The sequence below is a fragment of the Eubalaena glacialis genome, chromosome 1 (assembly GCF_028564815.1).
Source record: "Eubalaena glacialis isolate mEubGla1 chromosome 1, mEubGla1.1.hap2.+ XY, whole genome shotgun sequence".
Taxonomy (NCBI): Eukaryota; Metazoa; Chordata; class Mammalia; order Artiodactyla; family Balaenidae; genus Eubalaena; species Eubalaena glacialis.
The window spans coordinates 47,552,643-47,580,308 of record NC_083716.1 but is presented as its reverse complement, the minus strand read 5'-3'; the positions used below and the strand labels follow the sequence as shown (position 1 = coordinate 47,580,308).

Sequence of the window (27,666 nt, the reverse complement as noted above, 5' to 3'; positions counted from 1 at the left end):
CCCCCAGGCCTCTCTGCCCTTTGACACCAGCCACAAAATGATGGGTTGGGGCCACTGATGGCACACCGCTAGGGGCAGTTTGAATCCTCTAGCTCGGGGGGTGGCCCACCACTGCTCGCAGACCAGCCTCCTGTTTCGTAAATGCACTTGTAGATGTACAGCCTTGCCCCTTCATTGACGCTGTATTCAGCTTATTTCCTGCTGCAATGGCAGATCGTATGGCCTGCAAAGCCTACAATATTTACATGCCCCTTTACAGAAAAAGTTTGCCAACCCTTGGCCCGTGTGATCAGCGCCCCCTAGAGTTGTTGCTGCACAGCCCACGTGGTGTGAGAGGCGTAGACAACCCTCTCTAGGGCCTGTCTTTTCTCCCAGCCTCAAAAGTGCAACAGTGACCAGGAGTCCTGCTGCACGTCTGTGTTGCCGGGTCAGGAAAGAGCTGAGAAGGGTAATTCAGGGGGGAAAGAGGGAGACGGATGAGCCGGCTGTCCTGAGCCGAGAGTTCCTCTGGGCTGGCAGGCCCAGCCCCTTGGCCGTCAGAGGAGCCGCGTCGGCCCTGCCTCGCCAGGCTGCCTCCCTCGGAGCTGAAGTGAGGGGAGCGGAGTCCAGGCTCTGCAGGCACGATCTCAGCGTCCCCTCCGCATTAGGTGGGTGTCTGGAGGTCCAGGGAGCCAAGCTGGGCTCCACTTTGGTCCCCTTGTCCAGCTTCCACCCTTTCACTGGAGGCACACAGCGCCAGGCACTCAGCAGAGGGGAGCTGGCCCGGCTGTGCTTCCCGGCACCGCCGTGGCACAGTCTGCAGGGGGACCAGGGGGGATGGGAAAAGGCAACGCAGGTTGTTGCGAGAAAGAGTAGTCTGTTATCCTTATTCTCCTGCTTTTCTGTTGTTAAAATGCCCTGTTATGAAGCAGTGATGAGAGTAGCTGGTAGCACTTGGCGGGGGTGCTTTTTGTGGATTGGTTGGTTCATACCAACAAAAACTTGGTAACACAAATGTCCCTCCAGAGTTTTCTTGCAGAACTTTTCTGTCCCATAAAATCCAGTCACCTGGGAACCCTGGTCCCGGGGCTCTTTCCTCAGCCATAGGAGGTGTGTGGTTCCCTGAGGATTGTATAAGTGCCCGTGTCACACTCCTGGGGGGACGCCCATAGCTTTTATCCGATTTTCAAAGTGGTCTGTGCTTCCCCTCCACAGGAACATCCCTCACCCAACACTAAGAACAGGTGCTCCAGTCTGACCCCCATGTATAGCGGGGAAACTGAGGCCCAGGGAGGGCATTGCTCTGAGTCACGGAGACCTCTCTGACTCAGGGCTCTCCTCCCACCCCACCCTCCAGATCTCAGCCAGTTTCTGGGGTGTCTGGGAAGAAATGCAGCCAATTTCCAATTCCCCCACCCCATCTGATTCCACCCTGTGGAGGCCCAGGCCCAACAGACAGAGTTGGGCTTTCTGGGCTCATCCCACCATTTATGGTGGAGGAAGCGAGGGAGGACGTGGAGCTCCTGGGAGCAGGGCTGCCCGCTGGGTTGAATTAGCAGCTACCTGACCGACTTCTGTCTGTTGGAGTCCTGCCCCCAAGAGGCCTGCTGGCAAAGGCTTCACTGCTTCAGAAACACTTGTAAATTCTTAAAATGTTGGAGATGAAAGGTACTCTGGTGCGAGATCACCCAGAGGCATCACAGCAGACCACTGGCTTGGCCTGGAAGGCCCAGCTCCCCTCCAGCTGGCGGCCTCTCAAGGGTTCCTGATCTTTGCTGAGCTTCAGTTTCCTCATCTGTGGACTGGGGCTGACACTCCCCGCCAAGCCCCTTCAAGGGGAGCTTTAGAGGTCAAGGCAGTGCTGATGAGTCCCCACATTTCCCTTTTTAAAGGGTCCACCCAGGAATGTAAATTGGTGCAGCCACTATGGAAAACAGTGTGGAATTTCCTCAAAAAACTAAAAACAGAGTTGCCATATGATCCAGCAATCCCACTCCTGGGCATATACCCAGACAAAACTCTAATGTGGGGCTTCCCTGGTGGTGCAGTGGATAAGAATCCGCCTGCCAATGCAGGGGACACAGGTTTGAGCCCTGGTCCAGGAAGATCCCACATGCCGCGGCGCAACTAAGCCCGTGCGCCACAACTACTGAGCCTGTGCTCTAGAGCCCGCGAGCCACAACTGCTGAAGCCCGCGTGCCTAGAGCCCGTGCTCTGCAACAAGAGAAGCCACCGCAATGAGACGCCCGCGCACTGCAACGAAGAATAGCCCCCGCTCGCCGCAACTAGAGAAAGCCTGCGCGCAGCAACAAAGACCCAGTGCAGCCAAAAATAAATTAAAAAAAAAACAACAAACAAAAAAAACCTCTAATGTGAAAAGATACATACATGCATCCCTATGTTCACAGCATAGATGTGTGTGTGTGTGTGTATGTGTGTATATATATACATACATACATACATATATATATATATATAATGCAATATTACTCAGCCATAAAAAATAATGAAATCTTGCTATTTGCAGCAACATGGATGGACTTAGAGATTATCACACTAAGCGAAGTAAGTCAGAAAGAGAAAGACAAATACCATATGATATCACGTATATGTGGAATCTAAAAAATGACACGAACTTATCTATGAAACAGAAACAGACTCAGAGACGTAGAGAATGGACTTGTGGTTGCCAAGGGTGGGGGGCAGGGGAGGGATGGATTGCGAGTTTGGGATTAGCAGATGCCAACCATTATATATGGAATGGATAAACAGCAAGGTCCTACTGTATAGCACAGGGAGCTATACTCAATATCCTATAATAAACCATAATGGAAAAGAATATGAAAAAGAATTTATATATATATGTATATATATATATATGTATAACGGAATCATTTTGCTGTACAACAGACATGCACAGAACTTGTAAATCAACTCTACTTCAATAAAGTAAAAAAAAAAAAAAAGGTCCACCCAATGCTCCTTCCCCCAGGCTGTACCAGTGCACATGGAGGTAAGAGGGTACTTTGGGCCCAGGGACCCTAAGGACACGCTCACTGCTCCTCACTACTTGGGGTGTCAGGCTGGTGGGGGGAGGATGACCCCTGGGCTAAAATAGAGCTGACCAGATGGCCGGGGTGGCTGGCCTAGCACATCAGGTATACACTTTCCTGAAACCCTGTGGATCCCAGTGACCCAATTCTGAAGCCAAGGGCTGGGGGCTGGGGCTGGGTATGTGTGTAGGAGGAGACAGTGGATTGTCATCCCCAAGCTCAGGGCTGGCTCTGCTTCTTGGGCCTGAGGAAAGAAAATGCATTTTTAAAAAAGTCATGTTGCTTCCTCTGCCATAGGAGAAAACAGCCCCCAGCTCTCAAGACGATGCCTGGAGTCTGTAGGTTAGGTGCCTAGCCAGGAGGAGAATACGGGAGCAGCAGGGTGGTGACTTATGCCAGCCCTAGGCCACCATTAGGGCACAGAAATAAATACGGCGGGTTCCCTATCCTCCAAGGGCTCTAGTTCCAAGGGCGAGACCACATGGGAGGACAGAAGAGGTTTGAACAAAGCCCTGGGGGAGAGACGAGCTCTGCCTGGGCAACTAGGGTGTCTCCCCAGAGGGGATGAGATCTGGGATGTGTTCTGAAGGAAGAGTAGGAGTTTCTGGGCAAAGAAGAGAGAAAAGCACCTTTTCTCCAGACTGAGGGTTGCGGGGAGGCTTTTGCCTAGATGGGATCACAATGATTACGGCTTTTTTGGGTGGGGGAGGGGATTGAGCTCTTTGGGGTGATTGGAACGTAGCATGTAGAAGGAGACCTGTTTTAAATGAACTCCTTTATTTTTATGAAAACCAATTCTTAATGCATTCAACAAGAATTTATTTGGGCACCTACTGTATGCAAGAAATTGAACTAAGCATAAACAGAACAGAAAATCATCATCCCGTGTCCCCAACAAGAGCAAACATCCATCAGTTATGCTGCTCTGTGGGGCTTTCCTGCTGCAGAAGCGCTGAGCTGGGTGGTGGGCAGGAAGCTACACAGTCCTACTCTGTGTAGGAAAGGTCCCTGCAATGTTTACACACTTTGATCAAAGTATGGGATTCACTAGAGACTGAGGAACGAACAGGAAAATGCACCGAAGCTTAGCTATGTCATGGTCTAACCTGGGGAGCCTTTGGTTTGAAGCCAGGAGCCTGGGGCCTGCGGGCAAATTCCCAGGAATCCAAAGGCCCGCCCTGCAGCCGCCCTGGGAGCCTGCCCTCCTGGGCAGGATGGAGTCTGGGTGCCGAGCCCAGCCTTGAGCAGCTGGCCGTCCCAGAGTGAGACGGGCTCAGGCGGCCACTCAGATGGCCACGCTGTTGGGAATCCGGTCTGGGGACAAGTAGTAATACGGCAGCTTCTTGTTCTTATTGCGCTCAGCGATCACGCTGACAATGGCGTCAAGGTTCTTACGGAATCGGGCCATGGCCTCCTTTACAGGCGTCTCGATAAAATGCTCCTCCGGGTACATGCCCAGGAACAGCTGAGGACCCAGACACGACAGAGACACGTTAATCTGCGATGAGGCGATGTAAACTGACAGGCCTTGTCCCACCCCCAGAGACCATCCTTCGGGAGGCAAGGCGTGTGCTCATCCCCCCATCTCCACCTCCTGCCACCTGCTGAGAGCGCCCCGAGAATGCTCCTGCGCTGGGACCTTACAGGTCAGTGCCCTGCCGCAGGGTGGCTATAAGGACGTGTAAAGGTGCAGGCGGACGTGGAGGCGGGGGTTAGTCCTGGCTGTGGTGGGCATGTGGCCTGGTCCCAAGCGGCACTCCCGCCTTCCCGCCTGAACTCGGGGCAGCAGGGCCACAGGGGCCAGCACAGGCCTTCTCTCCAGCCCAGGACGGCCACAGCCAGGCTCTGTTGGGGGTGGTATGCCCATTTGCACACCCACACAGATGTCTGCAAATTAAAACTAGGCATATCTTTTAGAAACAAACTATGGGATTGTTAAAATTGGAAAGTTTCATACCCAGGGCTGGTAAAGGTGGGAGAAATATCCCGTGCTATTGATGGGGTTTTAGATTTTAGTTTGTGGAGGGCAATTCAGTCTTAACATTCTTTGACCAAGAAACTCCTCTACAAGGAACGTACTGGTTCTATGGACACACGTGCCAAGACCCATACATGCAGATGTTAGCGAGGGACCACGACATTAGCAAAGGTCCCAAAGCAACTCAGATGCCAACGAATGCCTGCGGGTCTGGGGCTGGTTCAACTGGGCCGTCATTCTGAGCAGCCATGAGCCGATACCGTGGGGCTGTGTCTACCGAGAGCCGGCTTTGGGATTAGCTTCAGTAAGTTGTACATGCGTGGGAATGTCTCAGAAGATACCCAGGAAACTCTCAGCCCCACCGCTGGGGTGCCGGGGAGAAACCCACATGACAGAGCTTCGTCAGTGGCGGGGGTGGGGGGTGCCCTTGTGGGGAGTGTCCCAGTGTCCCCCTGCTTTCCTGCCCCACCCACCCTGAGCTCCAGCCAGGCTTGGGCCTCAGGGCTTCGTGGGCCCCTCCAGCCTTGCAAGTCAGGATTCCTGGCCAGCAGGGGTCCAGTCTGAGCCCTAAATCACAAAACCCTGGGGTTGAGGAGTGGGTTAAACCTTCTGACTCCCGGAAGGGGCGAGAAGGCCTCCGGTCTCACCTCATTGTCCTGGAACTGGCTCAGCGCCCACACTGCGCCCAGATGCCAGCAGGAGCGGCCACGGTCGGGCAGCATGTCCACGATCTGCTCGATGGTGACCACACCCTTGACCGTTGGCGGTGGGGCTCGCATGGTGGGGGGGGCATTGGGGATCCAGGAGCACCAGTCGTACTGCGGGGACGGCCACCGACTCGCGTGGGCACCTCTGCGGCGCCGCCTCCGCCCACCTTCGTCTCCTGCACCTCCTCCCGAGCCCCCTCCTCCCGCTCCAGCAAGGCCAGGGCAGGCCCCTCCCTCGGGCTGGCGCCCAGTGCTTAGCACGGAACCAAACCGCACCAGGAACACCAGATTCCTGGCCCCGGGGCTGCCCGGGGCTTCGTCTGCCCCCGTCTGTCTGGAAGACGAGGAAGTGGGGCGGTCCGCCCAGGGGCCCTCAGAAGCAGTCAAGGTGGTCTTGGCCACCTCCCGCCCAGATGGCTCGCCCTGCCCTTGCCCACCTGGCCGAAGTTCACTGCCGCGTGCTGGGCTGAGGCCGTGAAGATCACCACAGTCAGGTACTCGGACAGCTTCTCCTTGGTCTTGATGGACTTGGGGAAGCCTAAGGCAGAGCCACGGGCTGGCTGAGACCCCATCCCTGGGGAGGGACCCCCGACTGGCAGACACACGCCTCCACCCATACTGCTTCCTGGGTTCCCACACACCAGTGCTGGAGGGCCCGGGCGTGGGCAAGACTCACTGGGAGGGGACAGCCGCTTGGCCCAGTGTTCCTGTTGTTTCTGACCTGGGCTCTCAGGAGACACAGAAAGGCCCTGAGATGTCCCGCTGAGGCATACTGGTGGATAGGGGTCCCCTAGGGGCTCTGGCCCCAGTGCCAGGTGCTAAGGTGGAGGCCACAGGCCAGCATTGCCCAAAGAAAGTCAGGGAAGAGCAGAAGAGAGGGCTGGGGGTGGCGCGGGGGGACGTCCCTACCTGAGGCCTTCTTGCCCCGCATGCCGTACACGTAAACGTCCTTCACGAAGTCCTGCAGCTCCTGGTCCTCCTCCACCACCTGGTCGCTCCCGTAGTAGATGTCCACCACCTCGGCTGTGAACCTGGCTCGGGAGGAGAGGCCCAGCTAGGAGTGGGTGATCCCGCCAGGGTCTGCAGAGCTGTATCCCTGGGCCCCCGGGCAGAGCCCCCATCGGTGACGCTGTCACTCTTTAATGTCCAGACTCACGTCACATGCTCCTCCACCCCCGCCCCGCCCCGGCATACCCTCGTGCCCCCATCCCTGCCCTGACGATGGAGCCAGGCCCTGGCCCACTTTGCCAGCTGCCCAGCCCCCTGGCCGGGTCCCTCAGTGCCCACGCCCACTCCTCCTGCAGGACCTCCGCTCCTGCTGCCCAGAGCAGGTCCCACAGCCACAGCACTCACGCCCTGATGGCCTCCCACACCAGGAGCCCGTCGTCCCGGTAGAAGTAGTAGGGAATGTCTTCCGTGTTGTCCATGCCCCGGGCCTTGATGGCCTCAGGGAAGCACAGGGAGCTGTAGGTCAGGTCCTCCATGGACTTCTGCACCAACTGCACGTGCCCACCGCCCCCTGTGGCGTTGGCCTTGAGCAGGAGGGGAGAGAGCGCCGTGAGCCGAGGCTGGTTCCCCCTCTCCAGCCTTCCAGACCCAAAGCTCAGCATGAGAAACCGTGAAAGGGCAGGGGGATGACCAGGCCTGCTGAGGGCTAACCTAGGTCCCATGAGGTGGGTGGGAGGGACGTCTGACTCGGAGAATGCCAAGGGCAGCCCAGTGAGAGGTTATGGGGAGGAGCCTCTGCCCGATCAAGATGTGAGGGGCTGAAGTGCAGAGACTGGGGGCAGCTACAGGAGGGAGGGGCGAGCTCCCATCCCAAGCAGGGCAGCAGGGATAGCTGGCAGGGTGGAGCCCGGGCTGGAGCAGCCCTCGGGCCAGGCCTGCCCTCGTTCTGAGCACGGGCTGCCCAGAGCCCGAGCACTGCTCTCAGGGACCTGATCTTTGGGCACAAGACGGGGGCAGATACCAGCCCCCAGGACCCTCACCACTCTGTTGAGAGCATCTTGTGTGCCAAGGTGAGGGCTGGATAGACGCACCGGCTGCTGAGATGCAGGCACACACACATGGTGGCTGAGTGCTCAGGGCACAGAATCTTCAAAGGAGGGCTTGGGTGCTGGGGGCCAGACACTGGTCCACTGTAGGCGTTTGACCCAAGCAGGACCAATAGAGTTGCTCCCCCATACTTTCTATTTGGATGGAAGATGATGTCACTGTGTGGGAACATGAGCTTGGAGCTCACGGTGATGAGGTCCTGTTCCCTCTCCCACAGGGGGAAGGCTGTCTGTGGACCCCGTCTGAGAGAGTGAGGCCCACACAGTTTAAAGAGTGGAAGAGTTCCAGCCAGTGGCTTGTACCCTGGGGACATTATTCGAGTCCCTGGTCCCTGCATATGAGGCATGCTGGTGGGCAGGGGTTGCTTGGGGGCTCTGGGCCCAGCACCTGGTGCTGAGGTGGAGGCCACAGGCCAGTGTTGCCCAGCAAAACACGGAGCTAGGAGCTGTGGCTCCCGAACCCGAATATGTCCAGGTGTGTGAGATGATACAGTTCCTTTTCAGCTGCAGCTGGTCTGAGATGGGTTTTGTCATTTTCCACCCAAATGGTGATTCAACCCTAGTGATCGTCTGGCCCGCTCACTAATGGGAGATGAGAAAGGAGGAAAGTTTGAGGTAGGGCTGCCGGGAGGGTCCAGGCTCGGTAAGCCTCCTGGGGGGTCAAAACAGGGGTGGGGTGCTGCCTGAGAGGATGTGATGGGCGGGGGGGGGACCCGAGCCCCTGCTGACGGGGCGAGTAGGCTGGGAGCACTGACGGGCTGCAAGGGCAGAGTGTGGGAAGCTGTGCTCAGAATGATGGGCGGCAGAGTGGGAGGGGAGATGCAGGTCCCCAGTGCGTAAGAGGTGGGGAGCAGGTGCTGGGAGGCAGGAGGATGGAGAGGGGAGGGAGGAGGTGACGGGGAGACCGCGGTGAGGAGGAAGAGCGGGTAGTGCTTGGATGTGGCAGGGTGGGAGGGGTGGACGCGGGCCAGGGAACCTGGGAGGCTTCACTCGGAGCGCCTCCAGCCTCCCACCCTCCCCAGGCCTCCACCTCGGTGCCTAGGGTGCTGGTCTCCCGAGAGGAATCTGGACCTCCAGTCGGAGTGGAGGCCGCCGAGGCTCTGAGAAGTAGGTGCTGCCGGGCCAGGCTCTTCCGGGAACCGAGGCGGGCGGGAGGCACCCACCTTGTCAAAGAGGCCGTACTCGCAGATGAGCTGCTCCCGGGCCTTGGTGTTGATGGCGATGGTGAACCGCACGTGTGCCACCAGAAGCTGGGTGGAGGGGCAGGAGGAGACCTCAGAGAAGGCCGGTCGGGGGCTCCTGAGCAGGTCTGTGCCTCCTCGGGGGTCCTCCGTGGAGGGGCGATGCTACAGGCCTCAGGGAGGGAGTGAAGCTGACATGCTGACCTTCACTGCAGAGCAGCTGCCAGCGGCCTGGGGGATGGGTGCCGCTCTAATGCGCTAATGCATAATGGTCGTGATAAAAATGATAACAGTCAACACTTACACAGAGCATAACTGTGTGCTAGGCACTGTTTGAAGCTCTCCGAATCTGTCAACTGTTTTAACCCTGACAGTAATCCTAGGAGGCAGGCATACTATCTGAACTGTTCTACAGATGGGGAAACGGAGGCACATAGAGGTAACCTGAGCCTGCAGTCACCCCAGCAGTCAGTGCCGGTAGGATCTGGGAACAGAGAAGGGCAGTGACAGTGGGGGCTGCCACCTGGGATCAGACAGGGTCACACTGAACTCATTTGCCTCTTCAAAATCTGCCCGCCCCACCCAAGGCGAGCCCAAGCTGGAGTCAAGCCCCCGCCCTGTGTCCTCAGGAACCAGCAGGCTCAGAGCTGCTTCCTTCCTTGGGGGTACTTACCCACCTCCCCAGCATCTCTCCAGGGGTCTCTTATGGCCACTCCCAGCCACAGTCCTGTGGGGATGTCAGTATCCCTCCTCCCTCCCTTCTGTCCCCCACCCCCCATATCTGGATACCCTCTCCCACCAGGTAAGGCAGCAGCTTGCTGTACCTTGAAAATGGGGTGCACAGCAGGCAGCTGGCGGTACATTGCGATGCCAAAAACCTCAGACACTAGATGTGTGCGCAGAAGGTGGGTGATGGTCTGGTGGATGTGGAAGTCACTGGAACGCACCCAGATTTTGGCCAGAAGCCAGTCATACTTTGCATCCGAAGGGAGAAAAATGGGGTTCTCATCTCCTGGGACCTGGTTGAGCTGATACATTGGAGAAAGAGAATGCACTGCAGTATTTCGCTCCAGACTGTAGCTGCAGAAGAGCCTGGCCTCTCAGGAAATTCCAGGAGAATCCAAATTTCTTAAACAGTGACTTTTGAATCATGAGAGGATCGTGGAGGAGAGCAGAGGCCTAGAGTTCGTGCTTCCCATCCCAGCTGCATCACTTACTACCTGTGGGACCCTGGGCAATTCAGCCTTTCTGAGCTCTGGCTTCACCATCAGTAACAAGGGCACAGTGTTTACTCACCTCACAGTTATTAGGAGAAGTGAATCAAAGAGCATGAAGGCATCAGCAAGGAGCGAGCACTGTCATGTGTGAAGGCTGTGGTCTTCCACCCGTTCCCCATCTCCGCTCCTCCCTCCTGGTTCCACCTGCTTCTCTGCTGCTGCTTTTTGGTCTCCCAACTTTCCTTTCCTCTGCTCTCCCCTTAAATGCTGCTGTTCCCCAGGCTCTGTCTTGGTGCTCCTGAATTCCCTTCTTGCCCTAGATTAGCAACTCCAGTTCCTGGGGCTCTAGGGCCCGCATGATGCAGTGTCCCAAGTCACTGTCCCTTGAGCCCAGCCCTGCGGCCAGGTGCCTCCTTAGTAGAGGCTGGCTTGTCTTTCCCTTTCCCGTTTCAACTCCACACTGGGGCAGGGGTGATTTTTTTTTCTAAAATGTAAATCACGTCAGGTCAATCCTGTCTTTAAAAACACTCAGTCACCTCTTCGTGCCAGAAAATAAGGTCGCCAAACTCCGTAATCTGGCCCTGACATATCCGCATTATCCAGCCCTTCCTGCCCAAGCCCCTGGTCCCTAGCTTTGTCCATGACAACAGCCCTTGGCATTCCTGGGGCTCTCCCCTAGCGCCCGGTGCAGCCTCGGCACCTGACAGCCCGATGTCATGTGAGCCTGCAAGGTAGTTGCTGTCATGACCCCTCTTTCTGAGGAGGACACAGAGCCTGGGAGGGGTGGACACGTGGGATAAGAGTGAATTGTCCAGAACAGAGGAGGAGAGTGGAGGAGCCGTCATAGGAACTGGGGGCTGGGCCGGGTGTTAGACTCTTGCTGGGAGCAGTGTGGAGGGAACAGGGTGACCCAGGAGGAGAGCTGCCTGAGATGTGGAGGAGCCAGACCAATTTGGGTCCTCAAGGTCATGCTAACTATTTTGGAAGGTAATTTTCCTGTCTCTCCCTCAAAAACAGAGATGAGGTCCAACAGAAATATAATGCAAGCCACATGTGGAATTTAAAATTTTCAGGTAGCCCTGTAACCAAGCAGGACCCTATGGGGGGTCTTTCCAGGACAGATCCCCTCCATGTCCTCCGCCTGCCTCTTGTCTATAGAAAAACTTTAGCCTCCTAGGCCTTCCCTGAGTTCCAAAGAATAAATTTAATCAGAGAAGTGAGAAAATGCAGAAATAAAGGAAAACAGTCAAGCAAGATAAAATAATATACTTTAGCCATTAAAACAAAGTCAAGGACCTTTAGTTCCTCCTCAAGGGCTATAGATAATTTTCTGAGCCATACACTTTGAGCTGTTTTGCAGATACTGAAACCCCCAGCAGGTGGAAGAAATTAACTGTATGCTGCCCACAAGCACACAGACCCCAGACCAGTTGGAACCAGAAGGCTGATGCTGACTCCCGATTACCTCACCACCAACCAATCAGAAGAATGTTCATGAGCTGATCACACATCCCACAAACCCCCTCTCTCACCCTGTCTTTAAAAACCTTTCCCTGAAAGCCATTGGGGAGTTTGGGGCCCTTTGACCACTAGCTGCCTGGACTCCTTGCTTGGGGCCCTGCAATAAATGCTGCACTTTCCTTCAGCACAATCTCTGGAAAGGAGCCAGCTGCGCAGCTGCACCAGCCACAGACCTTAACCTGAATGGGAACCTTGTTCCCATCACCAGCGGTGGGAGTTTTTGTTGGGAGAGAGGAGCAGAGGCAGTCAGATGAGGACCAAGTACACACAGATAGATGAGCAGAACATCCTTGCTGGTGGAGGGCTACTCCTTTGAGGCCTGGATGGAAGTAGACGCGGATGGAAATGGTGTTAAGATACTTGTATATGCCCTTGACAAAAACCGAGCAAAAGGGTCAGGAAGGCTCCTTCCTGAACTGCCGTGGGAGCGATGGAGAGGTGGGGCTGGGGCATCGCTCCCCGTTTCAGGTGATGCATCTCAATGTTGTCACTGTGGACAGTCGCCTGGACAACCTGCAGCCGGTACCGTGGGGTGGGTGGCCCAAAGTCAGAGACCTCGAGCAAGGGAGCAAAGCTCATATTGGCTTGCAATTCAGTAGCTTCCCACGTACCCCATAGCGGAGCAGTTCCCCGTCCTGAATGTAACCCGGTACTATAACACCAACGGGGACGTGGTGCAAGAGGAGGAGACTCCCTGCACCTGCTACGAGCGCCGTTCCCCTCCCTGCGCGATGACCGAGAAGCAGCTCCGGGAGTTCAACATCAGGGGCCGCTGCCAGCCGGCTCGCTACTGTGGCTCCCAGTGCCCGCGGAAGGACTGGTGCGCCCACAAGAAGCACTGTGAGGAGAAGCTGCGCCCCTTCCAGCACGAGCTCGAGCCGGAGCCTCGAGCCGCAGAGCAGCAGCGCAGCGCCCGCGCTCTCGGCTTCCGATCTCCCCGGGACGCGGCGGACGCAGGCTGAGAGCCAGACCCGGAGCTGCTGAACGAGCCGCTCCCGCACCCACGCGGCCGCCGGGGGCCCCTCACCGCGCACTGCCGCAGCGCCCCCTAGTGCTCACCTAGAGCAGAGACAGCTGGGAGGCGTCCGCCAGGACCCTTCTCATTATCTCTATGTTAATTGTTCGTAAACTCATGTACAGTTTTTTGAGGCAGAGGACATGGGGGGGCGGGGGGGCTGTCGTGGGAAGGCTCCTTAGGGTCCTGCTCAGTTACAGCCACAGTAATAAAAATAAAAACAAACGGGTGAACTTTATGTTAATAATACAATTTTATTCTACCCAATCTCTCTAAAATGTCATTTCAACATGTAAATAATAAAAATTCTATTTTTTCCTCGTTCTAAGTCTTCGAAATCAGGTGTGTATTTTGCACTTCCAGAACGCCTTGGTAGGGGCTAACCACATCTCAAGGGCTCTAGCGCCGTGGGTGGCCAGGGGCTCCCTCGCTGGACAGAGCGGCTCTAGACAGCCCGCCCCGGGCCTGCTCACCCAGGACAGAGCAGTGCAAGGAGAGCAGAGTTTGACCTTCACGATATTTTTGGTTGTTTGTTTGTGAATGCAATTAGTTGTCAACCTTTAAATATCAGTAATTTCACATAAAAATCTGGATTAATAGGTTTTCTTGGAAAATTAGGAGGTCTGCGAACTCTGAAACCATGTTCTCACAGAACAACACTCCAGCCCCTTTTAACAGTCCCAGCTCTCAGGCTCCCCACTGCCCCACCTCTCCCCTGGCCCCTCCCCCAGCCCCTCCCCTGCTGCCCCACTCAGTCTCGCCCCTCGTACTGCTGTCCTGCCCCACCCCCTGTCACTCCCCTCTTATTGCCCTGCCCCTCCCCTTCCCCACCCACTGCCCCGCCCCTCCCAGTGCTTCGCTATTTTGCTCTGACTGCGCGGCCCCACCCACACCTGACTCTGCTGGCAGAGCAGGTAGGATGCCTACTACGCTCTGGTGTGTGCTCTGTGGCCAAGGAAACCTGCTGCATGCTAGGGGCTATACTTGTACTATCTCATTTATCCCTCACCGTGGCCCTGCAAAGCAGGTATTCCTTGACATTCCCATTTTACATAGGGGGAAACTGAGGCTCAGAGTGGTTTAGCAGCTCTCCCAAGTCACACACTGGTAAACAGCTGAGCTGGGAAGGGACCCAGTGCTCTGCCTACTCCTTGGCAGTGCCTCTGGCCTTTCTCTCCGCTCTCACTGCTTAGTCCAGACCCTCACTTGCTATCATCCGGAACTCTTACACCAGCCTTGCAGGTCGCTCCGATTTGGGCCTTCCCTCCCACCCATTCTTCCCACCCTCCCCACTCCCCTCCAGGCTGTTAGTGATGCTGTGGAACTCCAGAACGCTTGGTGTTTTGTGTTTAAATTTTGGGAGCGGTGGTGATAAGGATGTAGTCTTTTGTTTCTGATTAGGAAAGATTATATACTTACCGTAAAAAATTCCAATCATTACAGAAGAGCACAAGAAAGAAAGAAAACATTTCATAATCCAGCCTCTTTGCATATATGCATATTTGTGCAATTTTCCATACATTGATTAGCATTATAATCAAGTCTGTTGCTTCTTTCTTTTGCTCACCTGTGCCCCAGCCAGTTCCATCCCAATGTTCCCAACCTGGTGACCTGTGTCCTTCTGCGACTCCCCATGCCCACAAGAGTATCTGGTCACATCTATGGTGGGCCCTTTCCTTGCATTCAGTTGACATAGATGAGATCGTATAATCTCTACCCTGTATCTTGCTTTCTGCTGTTAACTCATTGTGGAACCCCCTCCAGGTCAGCTGGGATAGATCTAATTTATTGGTTGTAAAGGTGGCGTAATAGTCCATGGTCTGGACATAAAAGGTCTCTGGAGGACAGGCTGCTTCAGAGGTGCCTGCCAGTGGTGAACAGGGCTCCTAGCTCTGCTTACTTCTCCATCACTTGTCCCTTTACCTTTTGCATCAGTTTCTGAAGAATAGGGCTTCTTTCAGATAACAGGCTGGGAACTCCTTTGGAGGAGAGGTGCCCCAGAGACTGGGAGACTGGTGAGGCATGAACTTTGGAGCCAGACGGCCTGGCTTGAACCTCAGCTCTGCCGCTGACTACCCCTGTGCCTTGGTTTCCTTATCTGCTTAAAATGATCGGTAGCACTAGTGCCTGCCTACTCAGAGGGTTGTAGTGACAATTACATAAGAAAAGGTAGGTCCTGGTCTGAAACCCTGATGGCCAAATGTTTCAGAATTCGGAATTTTTAGGATTTTAGCAGTGTGTACATTTCATTATGTGACACCTCTCTCGCCGTCCCTGGGTCTGGGGCAACACAATATTTTACACTCAAATATGTTAGTATTTCTGCAGTGAAACATATGCATTTCATACTACGTGAGAGAAAGCCTCTTAAATAGCCTCTCCTATTGGTTCAGAGCAAGCTTTGCTGCCAATGAATTTGCTACAAATTTTTGATAAATCTAAGAGCTTTAGAATTTTTTAGATTTCAGAATCCAAGGCAAGGGATTGTGGACTGTGTAGGCAAACCCTTGCGATAGCCTTGGTGGTTAACATCTGGAAAAACTAGCTGCTATTATGCCCACGGCACCCAATGCCCGGTTCACGGCTGACTCAAAGTACTGTTTGCTGAGTGCTTGTCTGCCTTCCCCTTGGGGCCCCCTGTGCAACCTCCCCCGTTCATGGACCCACACCTCATCCTGGCCTGGGTGTGGTTTCCTGCTGTCTGCATACCAGCTCCCACAGTGTTGCAGTGGCCTGGTGCCTTGAGAAAGCAGACGCAGCCAGGAATGGGGAGAGATGAAGCTCTGTCCCTGCCTGCCTCTCCCCCAAACTGCTCCCCTCTCCTTCTCCATCGTCTTTGGTGGAGACAAGAACCCCGGGGCACATGAAGGGAGCACCTCAGGACTGGCACACCTCCTGAACCCCATGGTCCCCCCTTGGCAGCCTCAGCTTCCAGCTCATCTCACAGCTTCACTTGCCTGGGCTCTGCTGGCGTTTTGATTTGGGGCTGGTCAGGACGCTGGGGTGGGGAGCCCAGTATGCTATCCCAAGGCAGGTCCTCCTCAGAGCCAGGAAGTTCTCAAGGGTATCTTGGGGAGTGGAGCCCTTTCTGCCCATTGTGGTCAGCCCTCTCCAGGACTGGCAGGAAGCCCTAAGTTCCTGTTTTTCCTGTCTACCTGGCAAAGCCTTCAGCAGGAGACTCAAGGCAGAGCTGCCTTCTCCTCCTAGAGCTTTGGTGGTGCCACCCAGGAAATCCTCCCTGAGCCCTGACTGCTGAGGGTAGAGCTGCCCGGGAAGAGAACAGGTCCCCTCAGCCTACCTGGATGGCAATGGGGACAATCTTGTTGGCCAGATTCTTGTACAGCAAGCAGATGGGCGCAGCCAGAAACTGCAGAGTGCAGGGGTCTGTTTTGTTGACATCGATGCCATCCAACAGCTTAAAGTCCACGATGAAGATGTTCCCTAGCTGTAGGAGGCAAGAGGAAATACATCCAAATCAGTTGCAGCCTGAGATGGACCCAGCAATCAGGCGCAGAGGGAGGGAAAGGGGGCTCTGGCTGCCCTGGCGACTCACTGGAGTTCAGAATTTTATAAAGTTCTTGGTCCTCTAACTCAAAGGCTGACTGACATCAGTTTTCACAGGTTGCGGTGGGCTCAGTAAGGTGAAGGAATGGCAGTGGCTCTTCTGCACTTGCTGTACCCGAAGTCTGCCTGACTCTCGTGAAGGATGTTGAAAGATCACCCGGAGTGACACAGTTTAAGAAGAAGAAAGAAGACAGAGTTTAGATGAAATAGATGAGAGAAGTCAAATGCCAAGAGTGATGCTGCAGGACTCCACTTACAGAGATTTCAAAGCTGGGTAAACTCAGTGTCAGAGTCAGGACCAGGGTCACCCTTGGGAGGAGAGACGGAAAGGGGGCAGGTTCGCAGGTGGGAGGCTCTGAGGGGTGGGGTCTACAAAAGCAGGCGTCCACCGCGTCAGGAGGGGGTCGTCAGGGCTGGAGGAGGTCTTTAGAGGTGGGTTTTCAAGGGTGAGGAGGTCTACAAGGGCAGGGGGGAGTCTGCAAGGGTTGTGTGTGCTCTGTGTCCTGGTCTGAGGCTGGTGGCACAGCGGGGTAAAGTGCAAATTCATTGAGCTTGCTGCCACTCCTGATTCGTGCCCTTTTCCGTGGATATCATACTTCAATATAAAACAAATATGCACCTGGGATTTGGGGAAGGTAGAAAGCCACCCATCCCAGACTACACTTGAGTCCCCTAGAGGGAGCTTAAGCTGAGGGCCGCAGGGCTCCTTTCGCAGGCCAGAGCTGGAAGAGTTCGGGTGGAGGACAAGGGGCGCTTTTTCTAAAGTCTTCTGTGTTTTAAGCTAGAAATGGAGGCAGGGGTTGCGGTCCGGCTGGGGAAGGGTGTCGGGTCTACAGTACGGTGGAGACTGGTCAACAGGTGCTCAAGTCAGTTGTACGTCCACGACTCTGCCTACAGAGGGCGCGCGGTGGCCACTGCGCAAGCGCTTGAGGGGACCAAGGCACTAGAGAAGCTCAAAGCCTGGCCATCATCTTCCTCCTTTTTTCGGATGCAGAGGACCCTGGCAGTTGTCTGACACCAGTGATGAGCTCCGAGCAGTCTGTTCGAGATGCATTCAGGGCAGGAGTGGGACGGGGTTGGGGAAGGAGGGGATGGTGCCCTCGGCCAGCCAGGGCAGAGGGAAGTGGGGAGAGGCTGCTTCCAGGAGAGCAAGTGATGGCCCCTTGGGACACCTTGGCCAGAAGTTGGAGACATTCGGCCCGGTGGGTCACAGGGTTGGCTGGGCTTCTGTGATGGGCTGGACAAATGGCCTTTCAGAGCGGATGTGGCCATCAGTGACCACTGTGCAGAAGGAAGGGCTGCCAATCAAATCTTGAGCGGACCCAGGTTGTTTAACTTGATGAATGAAACGCTAAAGGGAGGCCCTGGGAACCAGGGGGCCTGGGATTTGGGTCTGCCTATGGGGCATTTCTCTGTTATTCCAGGACACCTCCTCTCTCTGGGCCTCAGTTTCATCCTTCTGGAAAGTGAGAGCGCCAACCCTATCTCTCAGTTCTGATATTCTAGGTTCTGCAGAAGATGTTGGTGGTCTTGCTTGTCTGGTATTCCTGTCCTCTCCTTTTGGTCAACATAGTCCATTCTCCTGGCCATAGCGATTGGTTCAGGGAATTATCTCACAACTCAAGCTGGACCCATGACACTTGCTGGAAGTGTTGGGAAACAGGGACTTTCTTTCTGGGATTGGGTAATGTTTGCTAAAATGGTGGAAGGTAAGTCTGAAGCTGTTGGTGGTCATCTTTACCTCCACAGAAGGACACATTCCTAAGAAATAAAATCCAACAGAGGCAGAGAGTTGAGAAATGGAGAAATGATGCCAGTGGATTATCTGAACCTTGGACCCAGCTATGCCTGAGCTAGTCGCTTTGCTGCTTCTTTTTTAAAAAAATATTTACTTATTTGGTTGCACCAGGTCTTAGTTGCGGCACGCGGGCTCCTTAGTTGCGGCATGTGAACTCTTAGTTACGACATGCATGTGGGATCTAGTTCCCTGACCAGGGATCGAACCCGGGCCCCCTGCACTGGGAGCATATTGTCTTATCCACTGTGCCACCAGGGAAGTCCCCTCGCTTTGCTTCTTGCTGTTGCCTCAACCAATGCATTTCTTATGATTTTTGTGACTTGAAACTACAAAATCCTAATATAAAGTCTAAGAACTAAAACACTCTTGAAGAGTTGTGACGATGACTCAAAAACAACAGGGGTAGACTTTCTCTATTCATGTTGCAAAAAAATAATTGCATAGGTAAAGATTAAAAAAAAAAACTTAGGAGTTTTAGTAAGCCACAAACTTAATGTAGATCATAAGATGCTGCCAAAGAGAAGTAGCAGAAATGACTGTGGGAATTAAGAACCATATTGTAGGGGATGGAGCGATGTATGTGTAAGAGATAGGTGGGGGCTTCCCTGGTGGCGCAGTGGTTGAGAATCTGCCTGCTAATGCAGGGGACACGGGTTCGAGCCCTGGTCTGGGAAGATCCCACATGCGGCAGAGCAACTGGGCCCGTGAGCCACAACTACTGAGCCTGCGCGTCTGGAGCCTGTGCTCCGCAACAAGAGAGGCCACGATAGAGGCCCGCACACCGCGATGAAGAGTGGCCCCCGCTTGCCACAACTAGAGAAAGCCCTTGCACAGAAACGAAGACCCAACACAACCAAAAAAAAAAAAAAAGAGATGGGTGGTGTGTGTGTAAGACTCCAGTCAATGGTGGCTATTGGATTATTGCTTCACCACCAAAACCACAGCTGAGCATCAAGACCATAACTCAAAGGAAAGACGACCATTGTGGTGGCAAGGACTCCTGAGTGGAGGCTGTCCCCCTGCCAGGGTGGCTGGATGCACAGACGGCTGCTCACTCCCTTCCAGTTCTAGGATTCTCTGGCTTTTAAGGTTCAGTGATTCTCTGATTTGAAGTTTGAAACCAACAGCACTGAATCAATGTTACTACGTCCAGCAATTAAATCTACAGGGGAGCACTGATGTGTGTGCCTGTCTACGTGGGGACAGGTTGTCACCTGTCCACGTGACCAGGTGGGGCAGGAGCCCTGCCTGGGGACTTCAGCTGGGCAGGTGTCCCTCCAGAGTCAGGTGGGCAGGGTGTGAGGGCTGGGAGGTCTGTCCACAGATGGCACTGACCATCGCTCTCTTTCTGGGGCCCCATGGTGAGCTGAGCAAGCAAGACAGGGTGACTGGAAACAGCAGAAGGCCGCATAGACACCTGGGGCAGGTGGCAGGAGGCCTGGTCATCCTGGCTCTAGTGGGAATGGGCCAACTGATGGGAGACTAAGGGCAGTTCCCAGAGCCTCAAGCTCCTGGCATGGAAGGCGGCTGACACCGAGTCCCACCAGAGGAGGAGGTTTGAACCCCTTTCTGTCTCAAGACTACATTAGTCTTGGAACTGGAGAGGGCTGACCCTGCAGACAAGGGCCAGGAGAAGGGCTGGGGAGAGGGTGAGGACAGAAGCAGAAGACCAACACTTCTAATTAGGAAGTCAAAAGTTCCATCAGTTTTCTCTTTTTTTTTTTTTTGATGCAAGGCTTGCTTTTGTCTCCAGTTTCTTCACCTTTGCAAGGTGGGTAACAATTGATGGTCCTGTGTGTAAAGCATCTCTCACAATGCCTGGCCCACAACAGGCCCTTAGTTAGAGGGAGCTCTTTTAATTATGATATTGACATTGAAAATATTGATATTATGCTCTAAGACCTGAGCATCACGGAGAAATATCACTCTCAATTCCTCCACCTATGCTGGACAAGACAGTTTTCATAAATGCTCAGGAAAAGGAAGAGGTCACTTCACTGAGGGCAGCCGATCTTGCCATCAGCCAGACAGATGAGCCTGGAGGTAGCAGCCTGGGGGCCAGCGAGCAATGGCCGGCAAGAAGTGGTTTCTGCCCAACAGAGTATGACCTGGCCATCTGAGCTGAGCCTCTGGCCTGGGGCCACCGTCTCCAGCCACCCAGGTTCTACCTCAACCTCCTGCTCCAAGGTGAGCTGCCGCTCCAGGCTGCACTCCACCATCTCTGTGGTAACCGGGAGATTCGCTGGCAGCTTCGTGCAGCGCTGGATCAACACAGGGTTGCAGCCGTTCAGGAACTGGTAGCCAAACATTAAGTCTTCTTGCCAGTGATTCATAACCTGCTCTGTGGAGGAGAGAATTGCAGCTCAGCCTGAGTTCTGAGCCGGGCTGAGGTCTTCCTGATGCTAGCGGAGGGCCAGAGTCCTTGCCGGGTCCCCTCTCCCAGGCACTCACTGGACAGCCCACCACGCCCAACTGCTTGACCACTAGGTCAGGCCATGGCACCACCCTATCCTCCCTGAGCTGGCCCTTAGTGGCTCAGAAGGTTCCTGGGAACCCCTTTCTCAAGCACAAAAACAAAAATAGACAAATGGGATTGCATCAAACTAAAAAGCTTTCTGCACAGCAAAGGAAACAATCAACAGAGTGAAAAGACAACCTACAGAATAGGAGCAAATATGTGCAAACCATATATCTGACAAAAGTTTAATCTTCAAAATATATAAGGAACTCCTACAACTCAACAGCAAAAACACCAATAACCCGATGAAAAAATGGACAAAGGCTTTGAACAGACATTTCTCTGAAGAAGACATACAGATGGCCAGCAGGTATAGGAAAAAATGCTCAACATCACTAGTCACAGTGAAATGCAAATCAAAACCACAATGAGATACCACCTCACACCTGTCAGGATTCTATTATTAAAAAAAAAAAAAGACAAGTGTTGGTGAGGCCATGGAGAAGTTGGAGCCCTTGTGCACAGTTGGTGGGAATTCAGGATGCACAGCTGCTATGGAAAACAGTGTGGGGTTTCCTCAAAAAGTTAAAAATAGAACTGCCACATGATCCAGCAATCCCACTTCTGGGTATTTATCCCAAAGGATTGAAATCAGGATCTTGAAAAGATATCTACATCCCCATGTTCATTGCAGCACAATTCATAACAGCCAAGATGTGGAAACCACCTAAATGCTCATCTACAGAGGGATGAATAAAGAAAATGTGGTGTATACATACAATGGAATACTATTCAGCCTTGAAAAAGAAGGACATTCACAATATGTGACAGCATGGGTGAACCTGGAGGACATGATGCTAAGTGAAATAAGCCAGTCACAGAAGGACAGGTGCTGCATGGTCCCACTTATACGAAGCACCTGTATTAGTCAAGCTCAGTAGAATCAAAGAGCAGCACAGTGCGGTGGCTGCTAGGGAGGGCTTGTGGGGAGTTACTAATCCGTGGCGTGAAGTTTCAGTTAAGCAAGATGAGTACATTCTAGAGGTCTGCTGTACACACTGTACCTATAGAAAAAGAAAAAAAAAAAAAGAACCCAGGTCCCTGTGTCCAGGAAGCAGGGGCCCTGGGATGAGGGAGAAGGAGGGGCGCGGGGGGCATCCTGGGGAGGCGTTTGTGAAGGCAGTTTTCCCCCTTGCTTGTTTCCTTAATGTCTCCTAATCTTTCTGTGGCTGTGTGGTCCTTCCTGTGCCATCCCTGGCAGTTAGGATGCTACTGCTCTACCAAACACATCCTAGTCCAAAGGAACCCACCGTTGCTTTCATGTAAATGCTTAAAAAACAAGCGAACTCCTGCCTTTTCTCTGTTCAGAAGCATCATAAATGATTGATTTATTTAAAGAAAAAGTGTTGATACTTATCAGACTTTTGATGGTGAAATGAGGTTGAGGGTGCTCAACACTGGACATCCAAGGAGGAGGAACCTCTGGCCATGAGGCTGATCCCCAGTGGAGCGTACTGTGTGGGTGCAGGCGGTGCTGGCCCGGGGGACAGCGAGGCCTTGTGCTGGAGTGGGTGGAGCAGCCCTTTCCCACGCCCAGGCAAGGCTCCCCAGCACCCATGAGAGCCCCCAAAAGCACACTCACCAGAAATAGTGTTGCTGATCCTGACGAAGATTTTCTCGAAGTCAGCGAAGTTGCTCCAGGAAGACTGGAACATGTGCATGAAGCGGTTGATGAACAGGTTCTCCATCCTGCAGACCGAGACACAGCGGCGCCCTTGCACACTCTGGCCTCACCTGCCCCCCGCCAAGCCCCTTCGCACCTTGGTCTCGTGGGGCCTCTAGGGGGCTTGAACCCAGGGCAGCTCCAAGGGGGCAGCTGATTGGCCTTGTGGAAACCAGGACAGAAAATGGCACCCGTGCCCATGCTCTTCCTTCTGCATTTCCCCTAAGAAAGAGACCAGTCGCCTGCCATCGACAACAGTCTACAGTGCTCTCTTCCTATTCACACGGGCTCTGGTCTGTGCCTTCATTCATTCATTCATCAAACTTTTTGCTGCCCCCAATTGATGCAAGCTTCCAGGGACAGAGCGCCATTATCTCCTATGTAGCTGCTCTCCCGAGTCTCCTGGATTTGGGGGGATAAGCAGTTTAGTGGAATTTAACCCTCATTTACTTTCTGCCTAACCTTGGCTCTTTGCCTGGTGCTGAGGAGGACACAGTTTCCCAATATTCATTACACAGGGAAGCAAAGTAACCCAGGACAGAAACTTGCTAAATTCAAAATGCAGGCTGCAGGCAGTAAGGAGTGAGAGCTGAGTGGCCTGAGCAACCCTGGGGACTTCCTGGAGTAGGTGGGTGTGGGATGGGTCTGGGAAAGGTGGAAAAGGCGGGAAGAGGCTTCCCAGGCTTTCCTACATAACCCAAGCAAGGCACAGGATGGAGGTGTGGGTATTCTGGCCAGTGCTCATCATGACAGCCTCTGCCTCAGTTTTCCTCTCTGGCTCACACAGAGCTGAGAGTGATGAGCAGTCACCCTGTTTCCTCCCTACCGTCAGTGCCCGCTGCCCAGTCCTCCAGGGTTCAGGCCTCCCCACTGGCTCCATCTCTTTTATGTCCTCACTTGGAGGCCTTGGCATGCGTGGTTCCCTCCCTCTGGAATGCCCTGTGCCCCTCTTTCTTCTCCTCCTGAGCATATGGGGTGAGTGTATCTGGAGGGCTTGTCTAGTGAACCCCACTCCTCCTTCGATCTCACGAAGCCACCCCTTCCCCACACCAGGCTGGGCCTTGTGATGTTACCTCTGCAGCGCTGATAGCAGATTAAGTACAAACCCATTTATGTGAAAACCTGACTGCTGCCTAAGCACCAGGAGGGCAAGGGCGGGTCTGCATTGCTCCGTGAGGCCCAGGCTCCAGGTACTGGAGGGCTCAGGCAGCCTTGTCATTGACTGAGAGGGGTAGTCAGGGGCTTGGGGCGGAGGACCTTGCCGGTGCTCCTCCAGTGGGCTGCCCACCTCCCCCCACCCAAGGGTGCCTCCCCCAGGAAGCAGCCCTAATGGTGAGGGCCCAGCACCCTCCTTGCATTTACTCCTGGGGCAGTGGGCTGGCTGGGGGCTGAGCGTGTCACAGGAAGGTTTGGGAATCCCGAAGCCTCCTCACGCCTTCCCTGTCTCAGCAGAACCAAAGGACTGCGGTTTGGGTGTTTTGTCCAGAGTGAAGCTGGCTGGTGGGGACAGAGGGCTCTGTACAGCATCGCAGGGGAGCCCCTGTGAGCACGCATGAGGGCAGCAAGTCCTAGTGACCAAAGACGGGGACTCAGCAGACAAGCGGGAGATGCTGGGGCTCCTCCTGGCCCTGCCAGGCATGGGAAAGGCACCTGATGCAGAAAATGACACACCTGCCTGAAGACTCCCCTGCCTCAATTTAGCAAATGCTTCTCTCCTTAGTACTGGCTGCCTGGGGACCTGGTAGCCCACACTGCTCGAGAGAGGGTCCAGGAGGTGAATGCCCTCTGTGAGTTGGAGGAACCAGCTGCTTGCGGGTTATTGAGATGCTGTGAGGCCTGGAAGGTGCTGGAGCACAGCCTGGGCCGTGGGGGCTGCACACAGTAGGTGCTCAGCGCCTCAGAGCTGGAGAAGAACGCTGGCATCATCCTGTCCGGTGTCATCATTACTTTTATCCCAGCCCCTCATGGGGAAGGAGGAGCTTTTACACACACACTTGTTTTACACACATGCTTGTTGCGGCCTTACCACTGCTAGGCTGGCCTCCGGGAGCGCTCCCAGCTAAGCTTCTACCAGCCATGCTACCTCTTTCCTCACCCAGCACCCCAGCCCTCCTCCTCCACCTCCCTTGTTAGCTGAGTGTCCTGGGACAGAAATCCTTGCTAAGGTGGAGGACCAGACCTTTAATGACCTCTGATGTCTGAGTGTGGAAAAGGACTTATTTCTTGGAGAAGAGGGGCCTTCCCAGGCCTTTACAATCCTCACAGCCCTGAGGGTGGCCCAGCACCAGACAGTGCCTGGGAAAGAGGTCCTGAACCCCAGGGCATCTTGTGGGGAACTGGGAGTGAGTCAGTCCCATGTGGGTCACGGTCTCCCCGGCTGGGTCTCTTTGACCTCAAAACAGAAGGTTGGCACCGAACACAGGGTGGGGTGTGGTAGTACTCAGAGGAAGCCACAGATCCAGGAAGAAGTGGAGTTAAGAAGAAAATATGTGAAAGTCATCTAGAGGCAAAATATTGCTACATACTTATAGACAACCGGATATTAGGGACTTTGAAAATCTGTTATTACACAAAGAGGAACCTGTGGCCAGCGAGGGCACCTAGCTCATTTGAGGTCACACAGCCAGGTAACAACATGGTCAGGTAATGGCACAGCCAGGTAACAACAGAACGGGGTAAAGACACAGCCAGACGGGAGTGCATACTGAGCCGCTTGCTGGCCTGGGCTGGGCACCCGCTGTTGGCCCTGTACTGGCAGAGGCGGGAGCTCCTGTTTCCTCTGCTTCCCCTGCCCCTTTCCTTCTTCTAACAGCTTCTCCATTTCCCAGTTCATGGTTTTGCTCTTTGGGGTGCGGGGCAAAGCTTACTGAGGAGGGCCCGCCTTGTTCCAGGTGGAGCAGGTGACTTGGAGGAAACTCGCCAGTTACCCAGAAGTGGTGCGGAAACGGAACTGTCCCAAGGTGGAGGTTCCAGGTGGAAGGCCTCTGATGATCTCATCTCTGAGTTTCAGTTTTCCACAGTAAATGCTGGCCTGGGTCTGGGTTGGATCAGGGACCTTCAGTGCAGAAGGGCCACCACGCACAGGGTGGGTGCCGTTTCCCTGTCAGACCACTAGGGGGCTGGACCAAGGGGTCTAGGAGCCACCAGCTCCTGTGCTGGGATCTGGACACAAGAATCCTGGGTGGGGCTGGGAGTCCATATGCAAGGCCAGAGAGGGCAGCTGAGATGGATGCAGGTCAGCGCAGAGTGTTAAGGGCCTGGCCGAAGATCCCAGCTCCATCTCTTCCCAGCCATATGGCCTTGGGCAAATCCCTAACCTTCTGTGCCTCAGTTTCCTCATCCATGAAATGGGTACAGTAATTGTCCCTGCCTCACAGGGCTGACATGATATATGGAAAGCATTGGTTTGTAAAATGAGTTCAACAAATATTAGCGACTAGTACCATGATTATCACTTACTGTTAATATTAACGTCTGCAGCCTTAAGCCTTGGTGTTCTGGAGGGACCAGTGGACAAGTTCATGATCCAGGCTACAGCACAGAACTTTGCCCTCTCCCGCCTGGGGTCCTTCTGCTTAATTCACTCATCCCTTTCTTCCTTCACACTCAGTTCACCTAAGAATCTTTGCATCTGGCTCCTCTTTACTTCCTCTCCTCTCTGCCCTCCTTAAGTGCTCTCACCCAGGGCACTGTGTGTCACATCCTAGTGGCTGTATCTAAAGAGTCAGCTCTAAACTCCCCTGATCTCTCTGAAGCATCTGACAACCAACCCCTTTTTCCTTGACACTAAAATGCTGACCCCCATGGACTTCATCCCTGCTTCAAACCCCTATGGTCCTGCACTGCCCCCCCACCCCAGTAAAGGCTGCGATCCTTGCCCAATTCTCTGCATTGGCAGCTTCAGCCCCACTTCCCTACACAGGCCCCCACTCTGGTCCTCCTGGATCATGGAGTTCTCACTGCCCTGAAAGACATCCCCTCCACTCCTCCAATCAGCGTGGTGAACTCCTATGCATCCTTCAAGACCCAGGTTGGGCTTCTCTCTTAGAAAGCTTTTTTCTGATGCTGCCTCCTCAGAGCTTCCTCCCTGCCTCAAGTTTTCCCAGTGCTCTTTTCCAAAGGAATATCTACCACATACTATCGTGATGAGCTGTCCATAGCTTGGTCTCCACTAGACTGTGAGCTTCTTGGAGCTGGGACCAAGGGACCACTTTTGATTCATCTCAGGCCCCCACCCCCCAGGAGCTCAATTTGCATTTGTCAAAGGACAAGCAGCAGGTAGCCTCCTCTGGGCCAGCTCCCGTGGGGATGGAAGAAGCCCAGAAGAGCCAGCAAACAGGCAGTGACAGAGCCTGAGAAGGCAGCTCCCTGGCCAGTCTCCTTCCTTGGGCTCAGGAATGAGGACAAAGTCCTCCCAAGCATCCAGAATAGAGATACTAGATACTAGGCCTACAGTGTGCTAGACCTCACCGCAGCGGCACTGCCTACATGAGTTCGTTTAAATCTCATAACAATTCTAGCAGTTAGGCAGCACCAGCCTCATTTTATAGGAAGGAAACGGGTCAAAAAACTTAAATAACTCTCCCAAGATGGCGCAGCTAGAGTCTGAAACAATCGCTGCTCTCCAGGCTCTAAATAAGGTGACCTTTTGCTTTTAAAGGGTAATTAGAGATGAGTTGATACTTGTTGCTATACTTTTAGTAGATTAATAGGTTTTTTCCCCCAGGAAAGCAAAGTATAACCTTGCTACCCCGAGTGTGGTTGGTGGGCCAGCAGCATCAGCACCCCCAGGACGTCAATAGAAATGCAGATTCTCAGGCCCCACCTCAGCCTTCCCTAATCAGAAGCTCTAGGGGTGGGTCTCTATGTCCAGATTCTAACAGGCCCTCCAGGGGATTCTGATGCAAGCTATAACTTGAGAACCATTGCTGGAGAGGTTGCAATGTTTTCCAAATTAATTTAACTATAAAACAAACCCTTTTTAAAGGAAACATTACTTTATGATTTGTGTTAACTTATACCTTTATTTTATGATCCATTTTTAACAAAAAACTGCTACTTTAGCAAATATAAGTAAAAATTTCCAGGTCTGTCTAACTTTTAGGTGGGAATTTTTTTCCCCTACATTTTCCCCAACAAATTTATTTTCCAATGGGACACATCTCTGATTCTATAACAGAATTCAGTATGGGTAAATAGGGTTGATAGACAGACATACAGGGATCGGTTAGAACAAGGAGGAGATGACTTTGAAAATTACCAAGAAGATCCAAGGATTTGGGTAGCATTCGTGAAGTTAAAGGGGAGAATCCTATTTTCTGAGTGCTTTGGTGATGTGGAGTCAACTTGTTTCTGAGCTGGGGTGGCAGTAGGAGGGTGTGGGGACTTCTTCCCACCAAACTCTTGGCTTCGGTTTCC

At 53.7% G+C, this 27,666-nt stretch overlaps 1 protein-coding gene and 1 pseudogene across 2 annotated transcripts in view; one reads left to right on the top strand and one right to left on the bottom strand.

Moving 5' to 3' along the window:
* Nucleotides 1–3,862: 3,862 nt before the first annotated feature.
* The window catches only part of ALOX5 (arachidonate 5-lipoxygenase), a 56,059-nt gene continuing 32,255 nt past the window's right edge, over nt 3,863–27,666 (bottom strand). The window contains exons 5-14 of one of the 2 annotated variants that reach the window (XM_061196089.1): nt 22,168–22,274; nt 20,236–20,408; nt 16,004–16,150; nt 9,777–9,980; nt 8,935–9,021; nt 7,071–7,249; nt 6,627–6,748; nt 6,155–6,255; nt 5,658–5,828; nt 3,863–4,497 (exon numbers count right to left, since the gene is read on the bottom strand). In XM_061196089.1, coding sequence (XP_061052072.1) covers nt 4,318–4,497; nt 5,658–5,828; nt 6,155–6,255; nt 6,627–6,748; nt 7,071–7,249; nt 8,935–9,021; nt 9,777–9,980; nt 16,004–16,150; nt 20,236–20,408; nt 22,168–22,274 — 1,471 coding nt within the window. In that variant the 3' untranslated portion in view covers nt 3,863–4,317. The remainder of the gene's footprint in view (nt 4,498–5,657; nt 5,829–6,154; nt 6,256–6,626; nt 6,749–7,070; nt 7,250–8,934; nt 9,022–9,776; nt 9,981–16,003; nt 16,151–20,235; nt 20,409–22,167; nt 22,275–27,666) is intronic. The other variant, XM_061196097.1, reaches the window with a different exon arrangement.
* On the top strand, nt 11,941–12,652 carry LOC133082352 (zinc finger MYND domain-containing protein 19-like; annotated as a pseudogene).